Source organism: Chrysoperla carnea, chromosome 5, assembly GCF_905475395.1.
Source record: "Chrysoperla carnea chromosome 5, inChrCarn1.1, whole genome shotgun sequence".
Classification (NCBI taxonomy): Eukaryota; Metazoa; Arthropoda; class Insecta; order Neuroptera; family Chrysopidae; genus Chrysoperla; species Chrysoperla carnea.
The window spans coordinates 40,263,125-40,278,478 of record NC_058341.1 but is presented as its reverse complement, the minus strand read 5'-3'; the positions used below and the strand labels follow the sequence as shown (position 1 = coordinate 40,278,478).

Below are 15,354 nucleotides of genomic sequence, written 5' to 3'. Positions count from 1 at the left end.
AGTACCATATTGTGACTTAATCAGTAAATTGTTTATTTAAATAAATTTGTTGAGTATATCGCATATAATTCGCTGTAACAATAAATAATTTTTTATTGATCCGCCGTAGATGAGGTAAAAAACTAAAACACTTATCGTATCGTAAAACAGTGAATCGGTATCGTATTAGTTATCGTATTGGCTTATAATTTTTTTATTGCAATTTTAGACAATTATTCAATAGATTACAGCAAATTAATGCATCACCTCTTGAGCATAAATGAATAAAATGAAAAAATAAAACAAAACGCATTTTAATTTAAAATAAAAGTATAAATTACATGTTGATCACAGTTCACAATTATGAATATTTGTATATTTTTCAACATATTGAGCGCTTTATATTTGCCGATGGTAAATTTAGAATTTCTTCGTTCCACGGATGATGAAAAAATATTCTACACGAGTATGCATAATGCAACCCAGGAAAATTGGACGTATTTTTAAACGATTGAGGATAAAATTTGAATATCAGCACACAATGTGTCCGAGAAAATTAAAAAATTTCGATACGTAGCACTAACACCCAACAAGGAAAGTTCAATCCAATGTTTTTTTTGTATATTTTATAAATACATTTCGAATCCTTACATTATGCTTTTTAGATATTATAAGGTGGGACAATTTTAGGAGACACAGTTGTATGTAAAAACCGAAAAATTTGTTGCAAATTCCAGGTAAAGTAACTAATCGGTACACCACTTACCTTTTTTCTCAAAATAAACGTGAGTAAAAATTATCAAACTTGTTATTTAGAGGAATGGAAACAAATTGATATGCCTAGCGCAATTTTTCGGCAGTTCTAGATCTAAAGATTTTCTAGAATTTAAGAATATACATATACAAAGATTTTTAATTAAACTGCTGTGGTAAATTTTTTTTGAATAGTTTATAATGCATTTTGTTTAAAAATAAAAAGTTATGCAAATAAAAATTAATATGAATCACAGTACTTGCAATATTTAAAAAAATATCAGAACGAATAAATTTAATAAAAAATATGAATAAAATATGTTTTTTCAAATGTTTTTAGGACGAAATATGATTACCGATTATATTATTTGAAGTACCATTTTTAATAGGCTTCAATTTTGATTTATTAAAATTGCATATCGATCCAAGTAGAGCACTACGATTATCGTTTGTTGAAGGTGGTGCAATTGTGTTGCCATTTAAATGTAACATATCCATTAATGGTGGCGCAGGTGCAGGCGGTGGTGGGGATGATATTTCAGCACCTAGAAAATAATTTTAAAATATTATCATTCTTTTAAGAGAAATATTATTTTAAAAGAACTATTAATGGATGACTGTTCAATGGCCTCATCCACATAATTTTTAATATGTATTTTGAATTCTGTGGATGAACTCATTTAAACGATTTTTAAATTAACCTAAAATCCATAACTTGCAGACCTAAAATAAAGATAAAAAAATTCTAAATTCTAAATTAATATAAAAAAATTTTATTTTAAAAATAAAATTTGCATACCGTAGAGTGATGCCCATTATATTATTCGACAAAAACAATCGAAATAATGGAAGAATTGGTGATTTTTACACGATGAAAATCTAAGAAATTCTAAACGAATTTAAAGGAGGTATAAATTACGTAAATCAGCCACCGTAGACTTTATTTACGAGATTTGGCTCTACCTGACTAGTTTTTGTTCCCGAAACTAAAACTGTCAATCAATGATGGCCGTTTTAAATCGATAAAACAAATAAAACTAAATTATTGTAGGAATTACCGGAAAGTCTTTTTAAGTATGTTACGACGGGACTATTTTGAAGATTGCAACATAAGTATTGAATATTAATTTATCATCCTTTTTTGATACATCAGAAGATAAATGTTTGTTAAATTGTTAAAACGTTTTACTTAAACGCAGGCATTTTACGTTGGTATGCCTTAGAGTCATCGACATCAAAACGAAGGAGTAAGAAGAGTAGAACGTGCATTTTTCGACATTTAATAAGCATGCCTTTTTGAAAAAACAACCAAACAATGGAAAAAATAATACCGAAATTGCCATCCATGTCTCGGTTCCCTATCTATAATTTTATTGTGGCAACACATATGGTTAGGCCTAATCTTACAATATTTGAGTTCTTATTGTACACTAGTAAGAGATCTCAGTGAAAATTTTTAGCTAATATTTGAGACACCTTGAAAACTGTGTTGTCTCTCGCACTTCTACCTCGCATTTATGAATAACATTAATCATCTAGCAGTTAAGAAATTCCACCTAAATGATGTATCTTTTTGAAAATATTAATTTTTAATGACCAAAATTACTGTGTTAAAATTTTAAAGTGCCTCAAATATATTTAAAGGATTTTTGGCAAAGATCTGGCTAGGTTTTAAAACCGATAAAATGATCTTTTTAATTTTTCAGCTTCTTGAATATTAAATTTTAGTATATATAATTTCAAAACGCCCCAAGAATTTTTATTTCGAAAAAAAAATTATTTTAGAAATTTGAGGGTTGATAAACTTTCGCAACTTTTCAGTCAGATTCACTTCGTATTTAGCTATCGTAGAAGAAATATTAGAAAAGTTTTCAATGTGTCTCAAATACCTACTCAAAATTGTCAAATAAAAAAGGATAGTCTTTTTACACTCATAGTAATACACCGACGGAAAATAAAGGGCAAACTTAAATTAATTATTATCGTATGAGAAATACAAAAAACTAAGGAAATTTTATTAAAAATTTTTTTCTCTAATTACCTGAAGAAGATGGTGGAGTGACTGTTCCAATAGAAGTAGCTGTACTACCACTATTAACACTCTCAGAACGATCTGGTGAAACACCATTTAAAGTTAATTGTTCTTTTGGTAATTGTTCTTTGGTTTCAATTTCTTTCGATTCATGTTTCTATAAAAAATACCAAAATTATTTAAGAATTCTAAATTTTTCTGAAACGTGAAATTTTTTACCTTATGACGTCGTTTTTTCTTCTCCTCTTCAGTACTCATCATTTCTTGAACTCGTGCAATTCGCTTTTGACTACGTACTAATTTTTGTTCATCTTTGAGTCGTTCTTCAATTTTTGATGACACATATTTTAATTTTTCTTTTATGGCCGTTGAAAATTTTAAATGTGCTCTTTGTTCATGATTTGAACTAACATTATTTGTATTTAGTGCAGTGAAACATTTATGTGACAACAGATTATTGATTGTTGGTAAGCCATTACGGCAAGCTTCTGATGATAGTATTGAATCTAAAACGGATTCTAAAAAAACAACGAATTTAAAATTCAATTTCTTTAAATTACACTTACTAAAGGAAATCGGAAGGATACAAATCATTTTATAGGTCATTTTGGATCTAAAAAATATTACTATATTTTTTTGCTTTTAAAAACCTTATACTTTTGATGATTGGGCAAATAATTTCTGAGTTATTGACTAAAATAGTGAGGGAGAGGTGACATCTCTTCAATCGGTAACTGAGAAACTTGTGTTTGTCTTTTTAGTAGTTTAGCAAGTTTACTAAAGTTTCTTGTCATCGAAAGTGAACTTCAATCGAAATATACAACATTAACTGGCTGAACCGAATTTAAAGACAAAATTGAAGTTGTTTATCAAAAATTACTAGGTTTTACAACTAGGGTTAAAAATAACATTTCTAATGATAAATTATAAACGATTGGCAATTTTTAGGAGCTTAAAAAATAATTCACTTTTATATAATAGCAACTTAATAAAATATGTTCAAAGGTCATTTTGGAATTTTTTTAAGGTCAAAAGTTTAATTTTTAGTCTCCATTTTCAGCTTTGAAAATGGACATTTTGGAGTTTTTCCAAACATTAAACTGTTAATATCTCGAAACCTGTGAACTTGACAAACAAAATCATAAGGGATCTTATTATGTAAAATGACCCAAGAAATTTAGAGTAGCTTTACTTCAAAAAACTATTTTTTGACTGTTTCTGTAGAGGGGGAGAGGTGTACAAAATTGGAGCAATAGGATTTCTTGCAACATTTGTGTTATTAAGCTTTTTTTGAACACTCAAGGGATAAAATGCGGGCCTCACTTTTGCAAACTCAAATATTTTAAGCTCCTGATCTATTTAAAAAAATGGCGGATTTATGGTAACAATAATGAAAGAAAGTGAGATAATTTGATAATTAAATGTGATAATAAAGACAGCAAAATGTTTATTTAAATGTCTATTTAAGTGCTCTGTAATTGGATAAATTTATTGATTTTTTATTAATTGATTTTATGAATTATTTTGGAAAGTAGGTACCAGATCGAAATTTGATAAAAAGCTTTTTCGATTAACTTGATAAGCTTAATTGAATAATGTATTTTTCTACTATCAATTATAGAACAGTCTGTGTACATAATATTATATAAATGTCAATAATTAAATCAAGAACTTACTAATTAATGGAGAACATTCATTTGGAAAATTATCACAAACAGATTCGTGTAATGGACGCCCGAATACCATTTCAAATAACGTATGACCAAAACTATATACATCAATTGATTCTAATGTAGAAATTTTCTTATGTTGTACAAAATATGGTCTATAAAAAGATGGTACACCTAATACACCATTTTCAATATCTAATAATTTTATAGTATCATCATTTTCAATGAAAATATTTCCTGTATGTAGATGACCTAAAAATAATTTTCGAAATAATTTTTAAAAAATTACTTGAATAATTAATAATATTATCAGTTATTAAAATACTTACCATACGGTACTCCCTTTTCATGTAAAAATGATAAAGTTTCTAATATTTGACGACTAAAAATAATAATTTGTCGTTCTGTTAATGGTTTGTGCCCTTTTGGATTACCATATTTCTTTAAGAATGATTGTTTCGGTTTTGCACCACAGAGTAGATCTCGTAGAGAACCATTTTTACCAAATTTACGTACAGTTAATCCACCAACTTCTGTGCATAAGCATAATTCGAAAGGATATATATTTGGATGCTGAAATAAAATGAATGCGTTCGATTAAATTTATTTTCAGAATAATTTTTCACTATGTCAAGAAGTTTGCTTATGCGATTGAATTGTTCAAAAAAGGAACTTCGGATTAGTGAATTTGTTCAGATTACTGGAATTGTTTAGAAAAATGCATGTTTATATACATAATAGTTAAATGATTGTACTTTTTCAGGCGTAGGGAGCGGTGTGAAAAGGCTGAACGAAAATTGTTCGCATTAATGGACGTTTTGGATTACTGAGACTAGAATATTTAAATTTTTACCTTTAATTGCAATAAGCTTTTGAAAACCAATTGTAAATCTTTTTCATCTAAATATTTATCAGGTCCATATTCAACCCACGATGCTAATAATTCATCTTTTGGATTTGAACGATTGCGTACTTGAAAATAATGTTTGCGTAATCGCCAACCGATATCACCTAACGGGCCCATGACTTCCCATCCAACTTCTCCACGCAAAGCAAGTGACACATGTTGTAGTGCAACTTCTGCATATCAAAAAAAAAAAAACTATAACAGTGAAAACTTTTACATTTTTTTTAAATTTATTTTTGCTTACCTTGAAATGGCGTTGAATAATTATCAGGATCAACAAATTTTTTTGTTGCTAAAGATGAAGCTAATATAGGATTCATTAGGACAATGTTTATATAATTCTGTAAAAAAATAATAAGTAATTAATTCTTCGGAAGGAAATAAAAATAAATTAAGAAATTTCATTACAAAATGTAATCTTATGACTGATTTTTAACCTATATTTAACTCGAATAGTAAACGTATTTTCATGAAATACTCTTTGTTTTAATAAAATCTCGTTACAAGTTTTGAGCTAGAGAGTTCAAAATGATTAATAAATACTTTTTCATTTTTTGTTTTTATCATTGGGTCTTGACAGAATATATTATTTAATTTGGCACTGAAATTATACAGTGGAAAGACTTAGCAGATTACCAAAAGTGTTGAGAACCTGACGCAGACGTATTTGAAGATATATATTAACTATTTAATGTTACGAGAATGAGTACAAAATACTTTGGGCACGCCACCGAACACAAAATTCACTAACGAACGCTAGTGATCCTACGAACGGGCGCTATTTTGTTATTGTAGTTACAGCGTGGACTACAATTACTAATAACGCATGGTTTGATACGCATAGCATACTAGTCAAATTTTCGTTGACGCAACTATATTTTAAAGTTTATTTGTATCACATTTACGATTATTAACTGTTATTTAATATGGTTAGCTCAGCAAAAAACACAAAAGTGCAAGATGATGCTTGATTAGTAAAGGCGATAAAGCGGTGTATATTTTATGTTCTGGAACAGTAGTATGTAGAACATTGTCTATAAAACGGTATTTTGAAACAAATCACAAATCCGTTAGTCAAAAAAAGTGAACCAAAGTAAAAAAAAATTAATTCCATGTGCAATGAAAGACAGAGATAAACAGTCGACGTCTATGATTAAATATATTGGCAAAAATTGTCATACGAGCGCGGCAAGTTACTCGGCAGCAAATGTCACTGCTCAGCATAGTTTTCAAGAGGGGCATTTTTTGAAAGAAGGTTGATTAGCATGAGTGCCATCAAAGATACTTCTCTATCTAGAAACACAATAAAATAATCTTAAAACTGGCCGAAAATATAACAGATCAACAAAAAATTAGCAATAATTCCGCTCTTTTTATATCGCTTTGTCTTGACGAAAGAACTGACGCCACTAAATCTGCATGTAAAAATGGCACGTTGAATTATCCGGAAACTATAGGTCAGAAAAAAGTATCGATATGTCGAAAAAAAACTATCAAAAATTTTATCTTTTATTTTCATTTATTTTGACGAACTCAATAAGAATCCGCACGGAAATCGTGGAGCCACAGTTATTGTGCTGGCTTTCCCGCAAGATCAATTTTTCAACTTATATTTCGAATAACCCATTTAGCATAAAAAATTTTGAGCACTCCCAAATTTTAAGATAATTAGCGTGAACAGAATATTATCTAAGTTTCTTAATTCACTGATCTGCGATTTGGTCATGCCTATATTGGGGCAAGTAAGGATAGTTCCGCGGGTTTTTTTAGCTAACCCTATGATTACGTTCATTCACTGACCCTCAGAAAATTTGGAAAAAGTTCAAAAAGCTTAGATAATGTTCTGTTAACGCTAATCCTCTACTTCAAATTATGTTTATGTGTGACTCACGACGATACACGATAGCGCATCTACTCCAAATTATATTAACGTGAATCTCACGGTAAACAGACGATTGTGTTCGTGTAACCTCACCCTAAAGATTTAAGTAACTATATACAAAAAATCATTTCTGAGTGTAAAAATTACATGCAATATTCAAAAAATTATTGGAAAAACTTACTTGTAAAGCTGCTTGTCGTTCTGCAATAAAATCTCTACTCATGTTACCAATGAGTTTTTTTGGAGGTAAAGGTAACGAAATACATGATGTTTGCAAATGATTGTGCAATGATATAAAGTCATTATAACGTCTATAAACTCTCCAACAATTACTACGAATCGGTCCTCTCTGTACTCTTAAAGCGTATTCCTATTCAAATCAAACAATTTCTATTAGATAATTGATAATTAATTATATATGATAATTTATTAGAAACATGTAGGTGTATACTAACCGTATGACCATTTATTGTTTGAGAATTTTCTATTACACAAGTAATTGTTTCGGTATCATCAAGCGTCACTTTTTCCACTATTTTCTTTTCAAATATAGCCATTGATTTTTTAAATAGGTTTTAAAATATTTAAAAGCCATTTACAAGAACTGTTTATGAATTTCTATCATTCTATCGCTTCTATTGTGTTGACATTGGTTCTTGTGACATTTTAAACAGGGGTGTGTAATTTCTTGATAAAATAAAGTTACAAATTTTCTCACAAATCTTTCTTAATTTATTTTTATATTAAATATATTAAAATAAATTTATGAATAAATTATTTAAATAATTTACTTTTTTAAAAATATAACTTAAAAAAAAAACAAAGGTTATCGTAATATTTCTGTTTTTTTTTTTAAACTGATTTTTTACAAAAGTTCATTTCAAAGAAATTAAGTTCAAATTATTATCATTTTTAGGTAAACTAATATTTATTTTAATGCGATTTTTATTCTTTTTTAATAATTTTATTATTAATTTACAGAGATGTGATTTTCAAAACTTATCACCAAAAGAATTTACTTTCTATTTCACACCTCTACAAATTGTTGTTAAAAACTTAGAAAAGATTATAAAAGTACTGTAACTTTCTAGAATGGCAATCTAGATATATAATTGAATAATTTTTCAATAAATCTTAAGTCTTAAGATAATAATGGGTGACGTAGTTCTAGAGAATCCTTTTAAATTACTTATAAAACATTTAAAAATAGCAACTAAAAAAGATGATCAAAATAGTTGGATAGTAGAAATCAATGCAAATGTTAATAATCTGATGGTATCGAAAAAAATTGAATTTAATACAATTTGGATACAAACTACATTAGATCAAAATACTAGCAACGAAATATTTTTAGTTAGTGATGAAACTGGAAAGGCAAAAATTACTAATTGTAAAGCTGCCGCTGCTATTGATATGAATTGGACGAAAGGTAATTTGAACAGTACTAAGTACAGAGAAATCATAAAAGATTGATGTATCTATTGTTTATGGTGTTACTATCAAACATAGCTTTTATGTCTGTAATTAAGTTTGATCGGACATTCAAGGCATTGTATGAATAAAAATCTGAATTTTTGATATGGTATTAATTGCTAACTCATCTGAACACTTTTAACATATAGTTAGAAAATGTTAGCTGAAAACATATTTCAATAATCTCGCTAAACCCTCTATAGATTAAAAAAAAAACGAAAAATTATTATTTTTATAAATCGGCTTTCGTAGATTAAGTTAGAATTTAAAACAATATATTTCAAGGAAGGCCTTTATTATTATCTTAATAGAAGGAATTTTTATTCACAATTAACCATAAGTAAAAGTAAGCTAGCGATAAAAATTAGAGAGAGGCAGCAATAGTAAACGAGAAAGTAAGCAAATAAACTACCTTAGTATCCGATCAACCTTAAAATATTCTGTTTTTATACGGGTTACTGAAAAGTTTGTAACAGGTGGAGTGAAATAAACTCGAAATAAGCCGACTTACCTTTGTACTAAGTTGCTCCGTTTTTAAATTTTAATAATTTTCAGCCATATATTCCTCGAAAATACAGACTTATGCACTGTACTAAGATCAAAGGTGAAGGGTGGAGGTGCGTTATAAACCCTGTACGCACTCCTTCAACCCCTCCAAGTTGAAATAGGAATGATAAAGGCTTGAAAATTTGCTAGTGAATTGAGTTTATGCTAATGAGATGTCTTTTGAAAGCATCAATTCCCCAGCCTCTCTTCTAACTCTTCTTTGTGGTTTATTAAATGTTAAATAAAAAATTTTCATTTTCATATAAAGCATCTAAGTAGGGTAGAAATATAAACTTAATTATGGATTTTATGAAAAAATATCAGTAATGAAGTGGATACTTAGAGAAGATACTAGGTCTATACCAAAACGACCCACTTCAAGGGGTTTTAGGTAGTCTAGGTTTATGTTTTTAGCCAATTTGTTAAAATCCTTATAATTATTATATTTTGGTTATAAAAATTAACTAATACATTAAAACATTTATCACCAGGTATGTACTGTAACGTAATAGGAACATTAGTACGAGTAAAAGGTATACCAGAAATTCAAGCTCAACAAATAATCCCAATATGTGAAAAGGAACGAATCACATTATTAAAACGTATATGGCCAATTGAAGTACAAGATTCTCATCTATTTTTATTAGACGTAATGCATCCTAACTTAAACGAAGACTGAATAAAATAAATGAGGAAATTTTTCTTAAGAATACATAAAATTTATAATGTCTCAATAATTTTACGCAACGTTTTAATAAAAAAGAATCTTATATTTATTGCATCGAGATATCATCCCTTCCATACGATTTTAGTAACAATAGTCGAGGAAATACTCATCCAGTTGTCAAAGGTATCCGATTTTTCTTAATTTTTAGGGTTCCAATTATTTGTATCCAAACTATAGACAAAAAAACTTCCTGATTATTCGAAATGTTCTTAAGAAAAAATCTACAGAATCAATTGGGAACGTTTTAAAAATTGATTGCTTGATGAAGCAAGCATTAATTGGTGAAATTTTGCGTAAAATAATAGTTAATTAATTTTTGATAGACCTTCTTGACAGAAATGAATCTTTGTATATCCCTTACAAGAATTTCCTTATAAAAATTAATTAATATTAAATTAAATATAAAAAAATTTTTCAGGATCCGAAGTATGAATTAAAAATTAAAATTTATATATAATATTTTTGTTAAAATATATTTACAATAACATGTTACAACATTATGTAAATTAAAATGTATTGATAAAAGTTTACAAATATATTTGTTTTAATAATTTCACATAATAAAAATGAGCAAAAAATTTTCATTTTTTTATTTATTTTGTTTTTACTAAAAACTCTCAATAAAATCTATAATAAATTCTTGTATATATAATTTTTTTTATTTACAAAAATGTTTTCTTTTTCTTTTAATATTCATAAGATAATTCATTTAAATATAATTAATACACTTTTAATCATTTTTTAATAAATTATATTAGGTCTAGAACCAGATATAGTATTTGACATTCATTTCAGAACTGCTGGAAATTTGAAATATTGTTGCCAGGGTTGCGTCTAACAATCTATTTCTCTATGAAAAAGAAACTGTCGTGAAATACTCTTTCAGAAGATCTTGTAAATGTTTAATTGTGCGGCAAGCTTAAAGTTGATGAATACAAAAAATGATTATTAAATTTTGTGTGCATTTATCTTCTTATTTGAATATCATCCTCAAATTAAATATTCGTCGATTTTAGACTTGCCAGACAACTAAAAATTTTTCAGGCATTTTGAAGATGAACTCCCCAACCTTAATAATTTTTGTAGAGGAAAAATTTGTAAAGCACAGTCTTGAAAACAATCTCTAAAATTTTCAGCCGTTTTAAAATAACAGTAAATTCTACGCCTGACCCTAAACCTAAAGTATTGATAAAAACTTTTTATTTTTATTTTATACAATTATTAAATTATCAATGTTTTTATATGTACAGGAAGCTCACGTAAATATTATTGATTAAAAGCTTATTTTTAATTTTTTCAAACTTCTTTGTTTTGTTTTATGTGTATAATGATTAATTATAATAATGGGAAATTTGTTTAATTAAAATTTATTGGCAGGAAGGACTTCCATTAGCGGCACCCCCAATGAATTTTGTTATAAAATTTTTCCAAATATTCTTAATACAAAATTCAACTTATACAAAATTTGACACAACTAAAACCCCTGGCAAGGATGGTTTATGGACCTAGAACAAAGGAATCGATTCCTCTTGGTCAATATGCAATGATTTTTCAATCAGAAATCTTCGCCATGCTGGGAGGTGCTCAGATCTGCAACACGAAAGATTACAGTTGGGTAGATATCAGTATACCCAACTATGAATGCTTCGAGAAACTGAATTGTCTGGTACTAAATAACACTGTCAGATACATCTGGGTACTGGGACACTCTGACGTTAAAGAGAATGCCGGAGACTTTACGCAGGGCATGCGACAGGCCAAATTGTGTATAACCAGAGCTAGGCCATTCGACTCCGTAACATACCGATTTCTGATGATCCCACTTTTAAGGCCTATATGGAGAGCAATAAGAAGAGAATGTTTGTCAATAGTTAAATGACAATAACCAACCGAAGCTTTGGTCTACCTCTTCTCTAAGATAACATAGGACTCTTCTCTAAGATAACATAGGATAACATGTTGGTACCTATTATAGGGATATTTCAAGGAATTGAAGAATCGGAGAATTCGTCAAAAATGACACAAAGCCATCGTATTAAACACAAGGATTACTATACATTCATATATCCCTGGCATAACTGAAAGGTACTTCTAAATTTTAACGAAAACTCTAAACAGCTTAAAAAGTAACAGCCTATAACGGTTTCTTCTACAGTTCTACTAAGAACCGTAGACCTACATTTGACTCAATTTTAGGCTTGCATTTGACGCAATTTTGGTTGTATTAATATTTAAATTTGGAAAAATATAATTTTTAAACTGACTGCGAATCAAGGAAGAGGGATCTTTCAAAACAAACTTAAAACGTTTGAAAAAATTGAAAATAATTAATTAGAACAGGACGGTTAATTGATTCATGGAACATAAGATTTTGGATATTATTATTTATTAATTAATTTACTAATTAATAACTATCTTATATTTCATTTACCTAGTGGACAAAGATTAACAAATATTTTTTTAGAGTAGGTCAGTTGTTGGAAACAAAAACATAGTTCAGAAATAATACATGATAAATATTTTACTTCATACAACCTGGAAGCCGATGCTCGTAAAAGAAACGAAATCTAGGTTAATCCGATATAAAATCTTTTCCATTAATTATTTCTGAATTGAATACCAAGTATCTGACCTATAGGTACATTTTGAATTTTTTGTCATGAAATGCGTATTATATTGGAGCCCCCATAAATTTTTTTAAATTATTATTGCTCTAATTAATTCGTTACATTTTATTAATAGTTTATTATTGACTACAGAAACAACAAACATACGGCTAAAGGGGGGAAAGGGGATTAAGTATAGATTAACAAAAGTGATCTAACTCGTCTTTTCAGTTTGTGGCGTGGCATAATATAACGACCACTTTAAATATGAAATTTTGATAGAGAATCGAATAGTTTACTCTACTTGATTTAAATACTAGTGAAATGATAACTATTGGTCTTAAAATTAGAATCAGTAATTTCGACATTCGATGTTATATATATTAATGGGGTATTTGCTTTTTATTTAACAAGTGTATTAAAATATGAATCTATATTTCTATTAAATTGGATGTATGTATGGATTTTGATTCTAACGTCAGATTTAAATAATTAAAATTAGCTTTATTAAACCCTAATAAAAAAGGCGAGGAAAATTTATGAAAAAAACCCTAATAAAGAAATTTCGAAGATTATTTACTTTTCATTCAGGTTGAAAATCACTCCAAGTTTTTCGAATTTTTTACTAGGAGGGACATGTTTTAATCAATAATCTGGTCCTAGTTGGTTTATCCCAAAGTCATTAGAGTCCAAAGAATTTCACATTCATCTCTTTTTGATAAGTTCTACTTCAACGTAAAATTTTAACTTTTCGAGCCGTGTTTTTCAGAATTTTTGGACAGAAACAGATCATTTTAAAATCATCAAAAATAAAATACTTCTAAAAATTATTTTTCTTAGGGGAAAAAAACCCTTTTCCTGTAAGTGTTAGTCTATTTTAAAAGAGTATAAATTTTACAAAATTTAAAATATATTTTAAATGGTTATAATAAACCTTTACCAGTGGATTGACAAAATATTGTGAAATCAATCAACGTATGTAATTATTAATGAAAGTAAATAGGAGGTATATTATTGAAGTAAAAATTAATAAAAGACTTTCTAATATCCCTAATCTTAAACGAAATATGTATAAAATATTCCTAGCTACATCAGTTAAATAGAACAAATATGTTTGTTATGCAATTTGCATAATGAGTATTTGAAAAAGTATACTAAAATGTACTCCGATAGATATTCATCCCGACATCTTCGACAGAATAAACCTCTCTATTCATCATTTTAGCAAATTTTGTTTTATTGTATTGAGCAATCATCATACTAAAATATTAGTTTTAAACTTTTTTTCTGTTTTCTAAAATTTAAAATTGAACTGTTATTTATTTAGACTACTAGGAGTATTATGAAAGGTATTATGTATATATTTTGAATAAAGGTCGTGCTCCATTTTGTCTTTTTGGAAAACATTTAAAAAAATGTTTGCAAATCAGCCGTTATATTTGGGTTCGATATCGGAAACCTAACCCGAGCATCCTGGAGGAAATATTGGACACAGCCCCCGTTTCATACCATTAACTACTTGTATAATTTAATTAATATTAAACAGACCGATGTGTCCGTTACAAAGTATTGTTTACTATTTGCCGTAATACAAATGTTTGTTAAACCAGGAACGTATCGATCTCTTAACGCATATTAAAGTAAGTAAAATGCGACATGGGCTTTAAGCATATTTTTATGGAATAATCGAAAATTAATATGGAATAATAAATATAATTACTGTCTAGTAGTTTATCTAGCATTTCACTAGCTAAAAATTATTGTAGTCAGTTACTATAAGCCCAACAATATACAAGTTTTTACTCATTTGTGTCGCACCTTATTTTAAGAGTGTTTTTCTTATTACGAAAACTCAAACAAAACTATATGGATTGAAATAAAAGTCTGAAATTTCATAGAGGAAGTTTTCCAAAATCTCAATAAAATTTCGTGGAAAAAATTCATTTTTATAAAATAATAAATATCAACTTTGAATAACAAATTAAAACGTTATAAAATATCTAGTGAAGATTCAACTTAAATTCATTAACTTAGGTGTTTTAGCTCCTCAGATTTTTTTTTTTTTTTTTTTTTTTTTTTTTTTTTTTTTTTTTTTTATTTAAAATATTTTGGCAAGGGCCATTAAGCCAAGCTCCTCAGATTAATATATTTTTCATTATTTTGTTGAAGTAGTAGTAGTACAAATATATAAATATATTATAATAATAAAGGGCTAAGTATAACCGATAACAACTAAGGGCCGACGATTAAAAAAAGTTCTGTTTTGATTTTTATTGCAGGGGGCGATAATTTTTGAAACTACTTGCAGGCGCAAAATTTCTTTATCCGCCTCTGATCGTCTTATTGTCTAACTCATAATTTTATGTTCTATTCCTTTGTATATTAAAGAGAAAAAAAATTCAATTTCAATCAAATTCTCCAAAATATCCCACAGTATACAGTGACGCAAAATTTACTTTATAATTTGAATTCTCTGTAACTTTTTTTTTCAATTATTTTATCAAATTCAAACTTGGTTTCACTATTTTTGAAAACATTGGACTTTATTTTAAAAATTAATTTCACTATTTTTGAAAACATTGGACTTTATTTTAAAAATTAATGGTCCATTAATTCGAAATAATTGTTAACTACACTCATAAGTGATAATAATTCTGACTTGACAAATATATTATTTGGAGCAAAAATCGCTAAATTTTAAGTATTATTTGAAAGAAAGATTATTTTATTTTATAACGTTGATTTTACGCCACCCTGAATTTCAAAAAATCATTCGGAA

General features: G+C 27.9%; 2 protein-coding genes across 2 annotated transcripts; one reads left to right on the top strand and one right to left on the bottom strand.

Annotated features, from left to right (window-relative positions):
- Positions 1-1,212: 1,212 nt before the first annotated feature.
- Positions 1,213-7,866, bottom strand: LOC123300232 (PX domain-containing protein kinase-like protein). The gene is made up of 10 exons (XM_044882765.1): positions 7,679-7,866; positions 7,405-7,593; positions 5,586-5,682; positions 5,288-5,514; positions 4,764-5,007; positions 4,441-4,686; positions 2,984-3,282; positions 2,774-2,921; positions 1,434-1,455; positions 1,213-1,277 (listed from the first exon to the last, which is right to left on the bottom strand). The coding sequence occupies exons 1-10, from the start codon at positions 7,778-7,780 to the stop codon at positions 1,271-1,273; spliced, it is 1,581 nt and encodes a 526-aa protein (XP_044738700.1). The 5' UTR covers positions 7,781-7,866; the 3' UTR covers positions 1,213-1,270.
- A 452-nt stretch (positions 7,867-8,318) lies between these two features.
- Positions 8,319-10,320, top strand: LOC123300825. The gene is made up of 2 exons (XM_044883472.1): positions 8,319-8,652; positions 9,734-10,320. The coding sequence occupies exons 1-2, from the start codon at positions 8,376-8,378 to the stop codon at positions 9,919-9,921; spliced, it is 465 nt and encodes a 154-aa protein (XP_044739407.1). The 5' UTR covers positions 8,319-8,375; the 3' UTR covers positions 9,922-10,320.
- The last annotated feature ends 5,034 nt before the right edge of the window (positions 10,321-15,354 follow it).

Bases quoted from the DNA above. Each gene is read 5' to 3' on its own strand.
- LOC123300232 (XM_044882765.1), bottom strand. From the start codon at position 7,780: ATGGCTATATTTGAAAAGAAAATAGTGGAAAAAGTGACGCTTGATGAT. The intron at 5,515-5,585 runs GTAAGCAAAAAT...TTTGATATGCAG, and splicing joins TTATTCAACGCCATTTCAAG to AAGTTGCACTACAACATGTG. The intron at 1,456-2,773 runs GTAATTAGAGAA...TCTTTATTTTAG, and splicing joins CACTCCACCATCTTCTTCAG to GTCTGCAAGTTATGGATTTT.
- LOC123300825 (XM_044883472.1), top strand. From the start codon at position 8,376: ATGGGTGACGTAGTTCTAGAGAATCCTTTTAAATTACTTATAAAACAT. The intron at 8,653-9,733 runs GTAATTTGAACA...ATTTATCACCAG, and splicing joins TGATATGAATTGGACGAAAG to GTATGTACTGTAACGTAATA.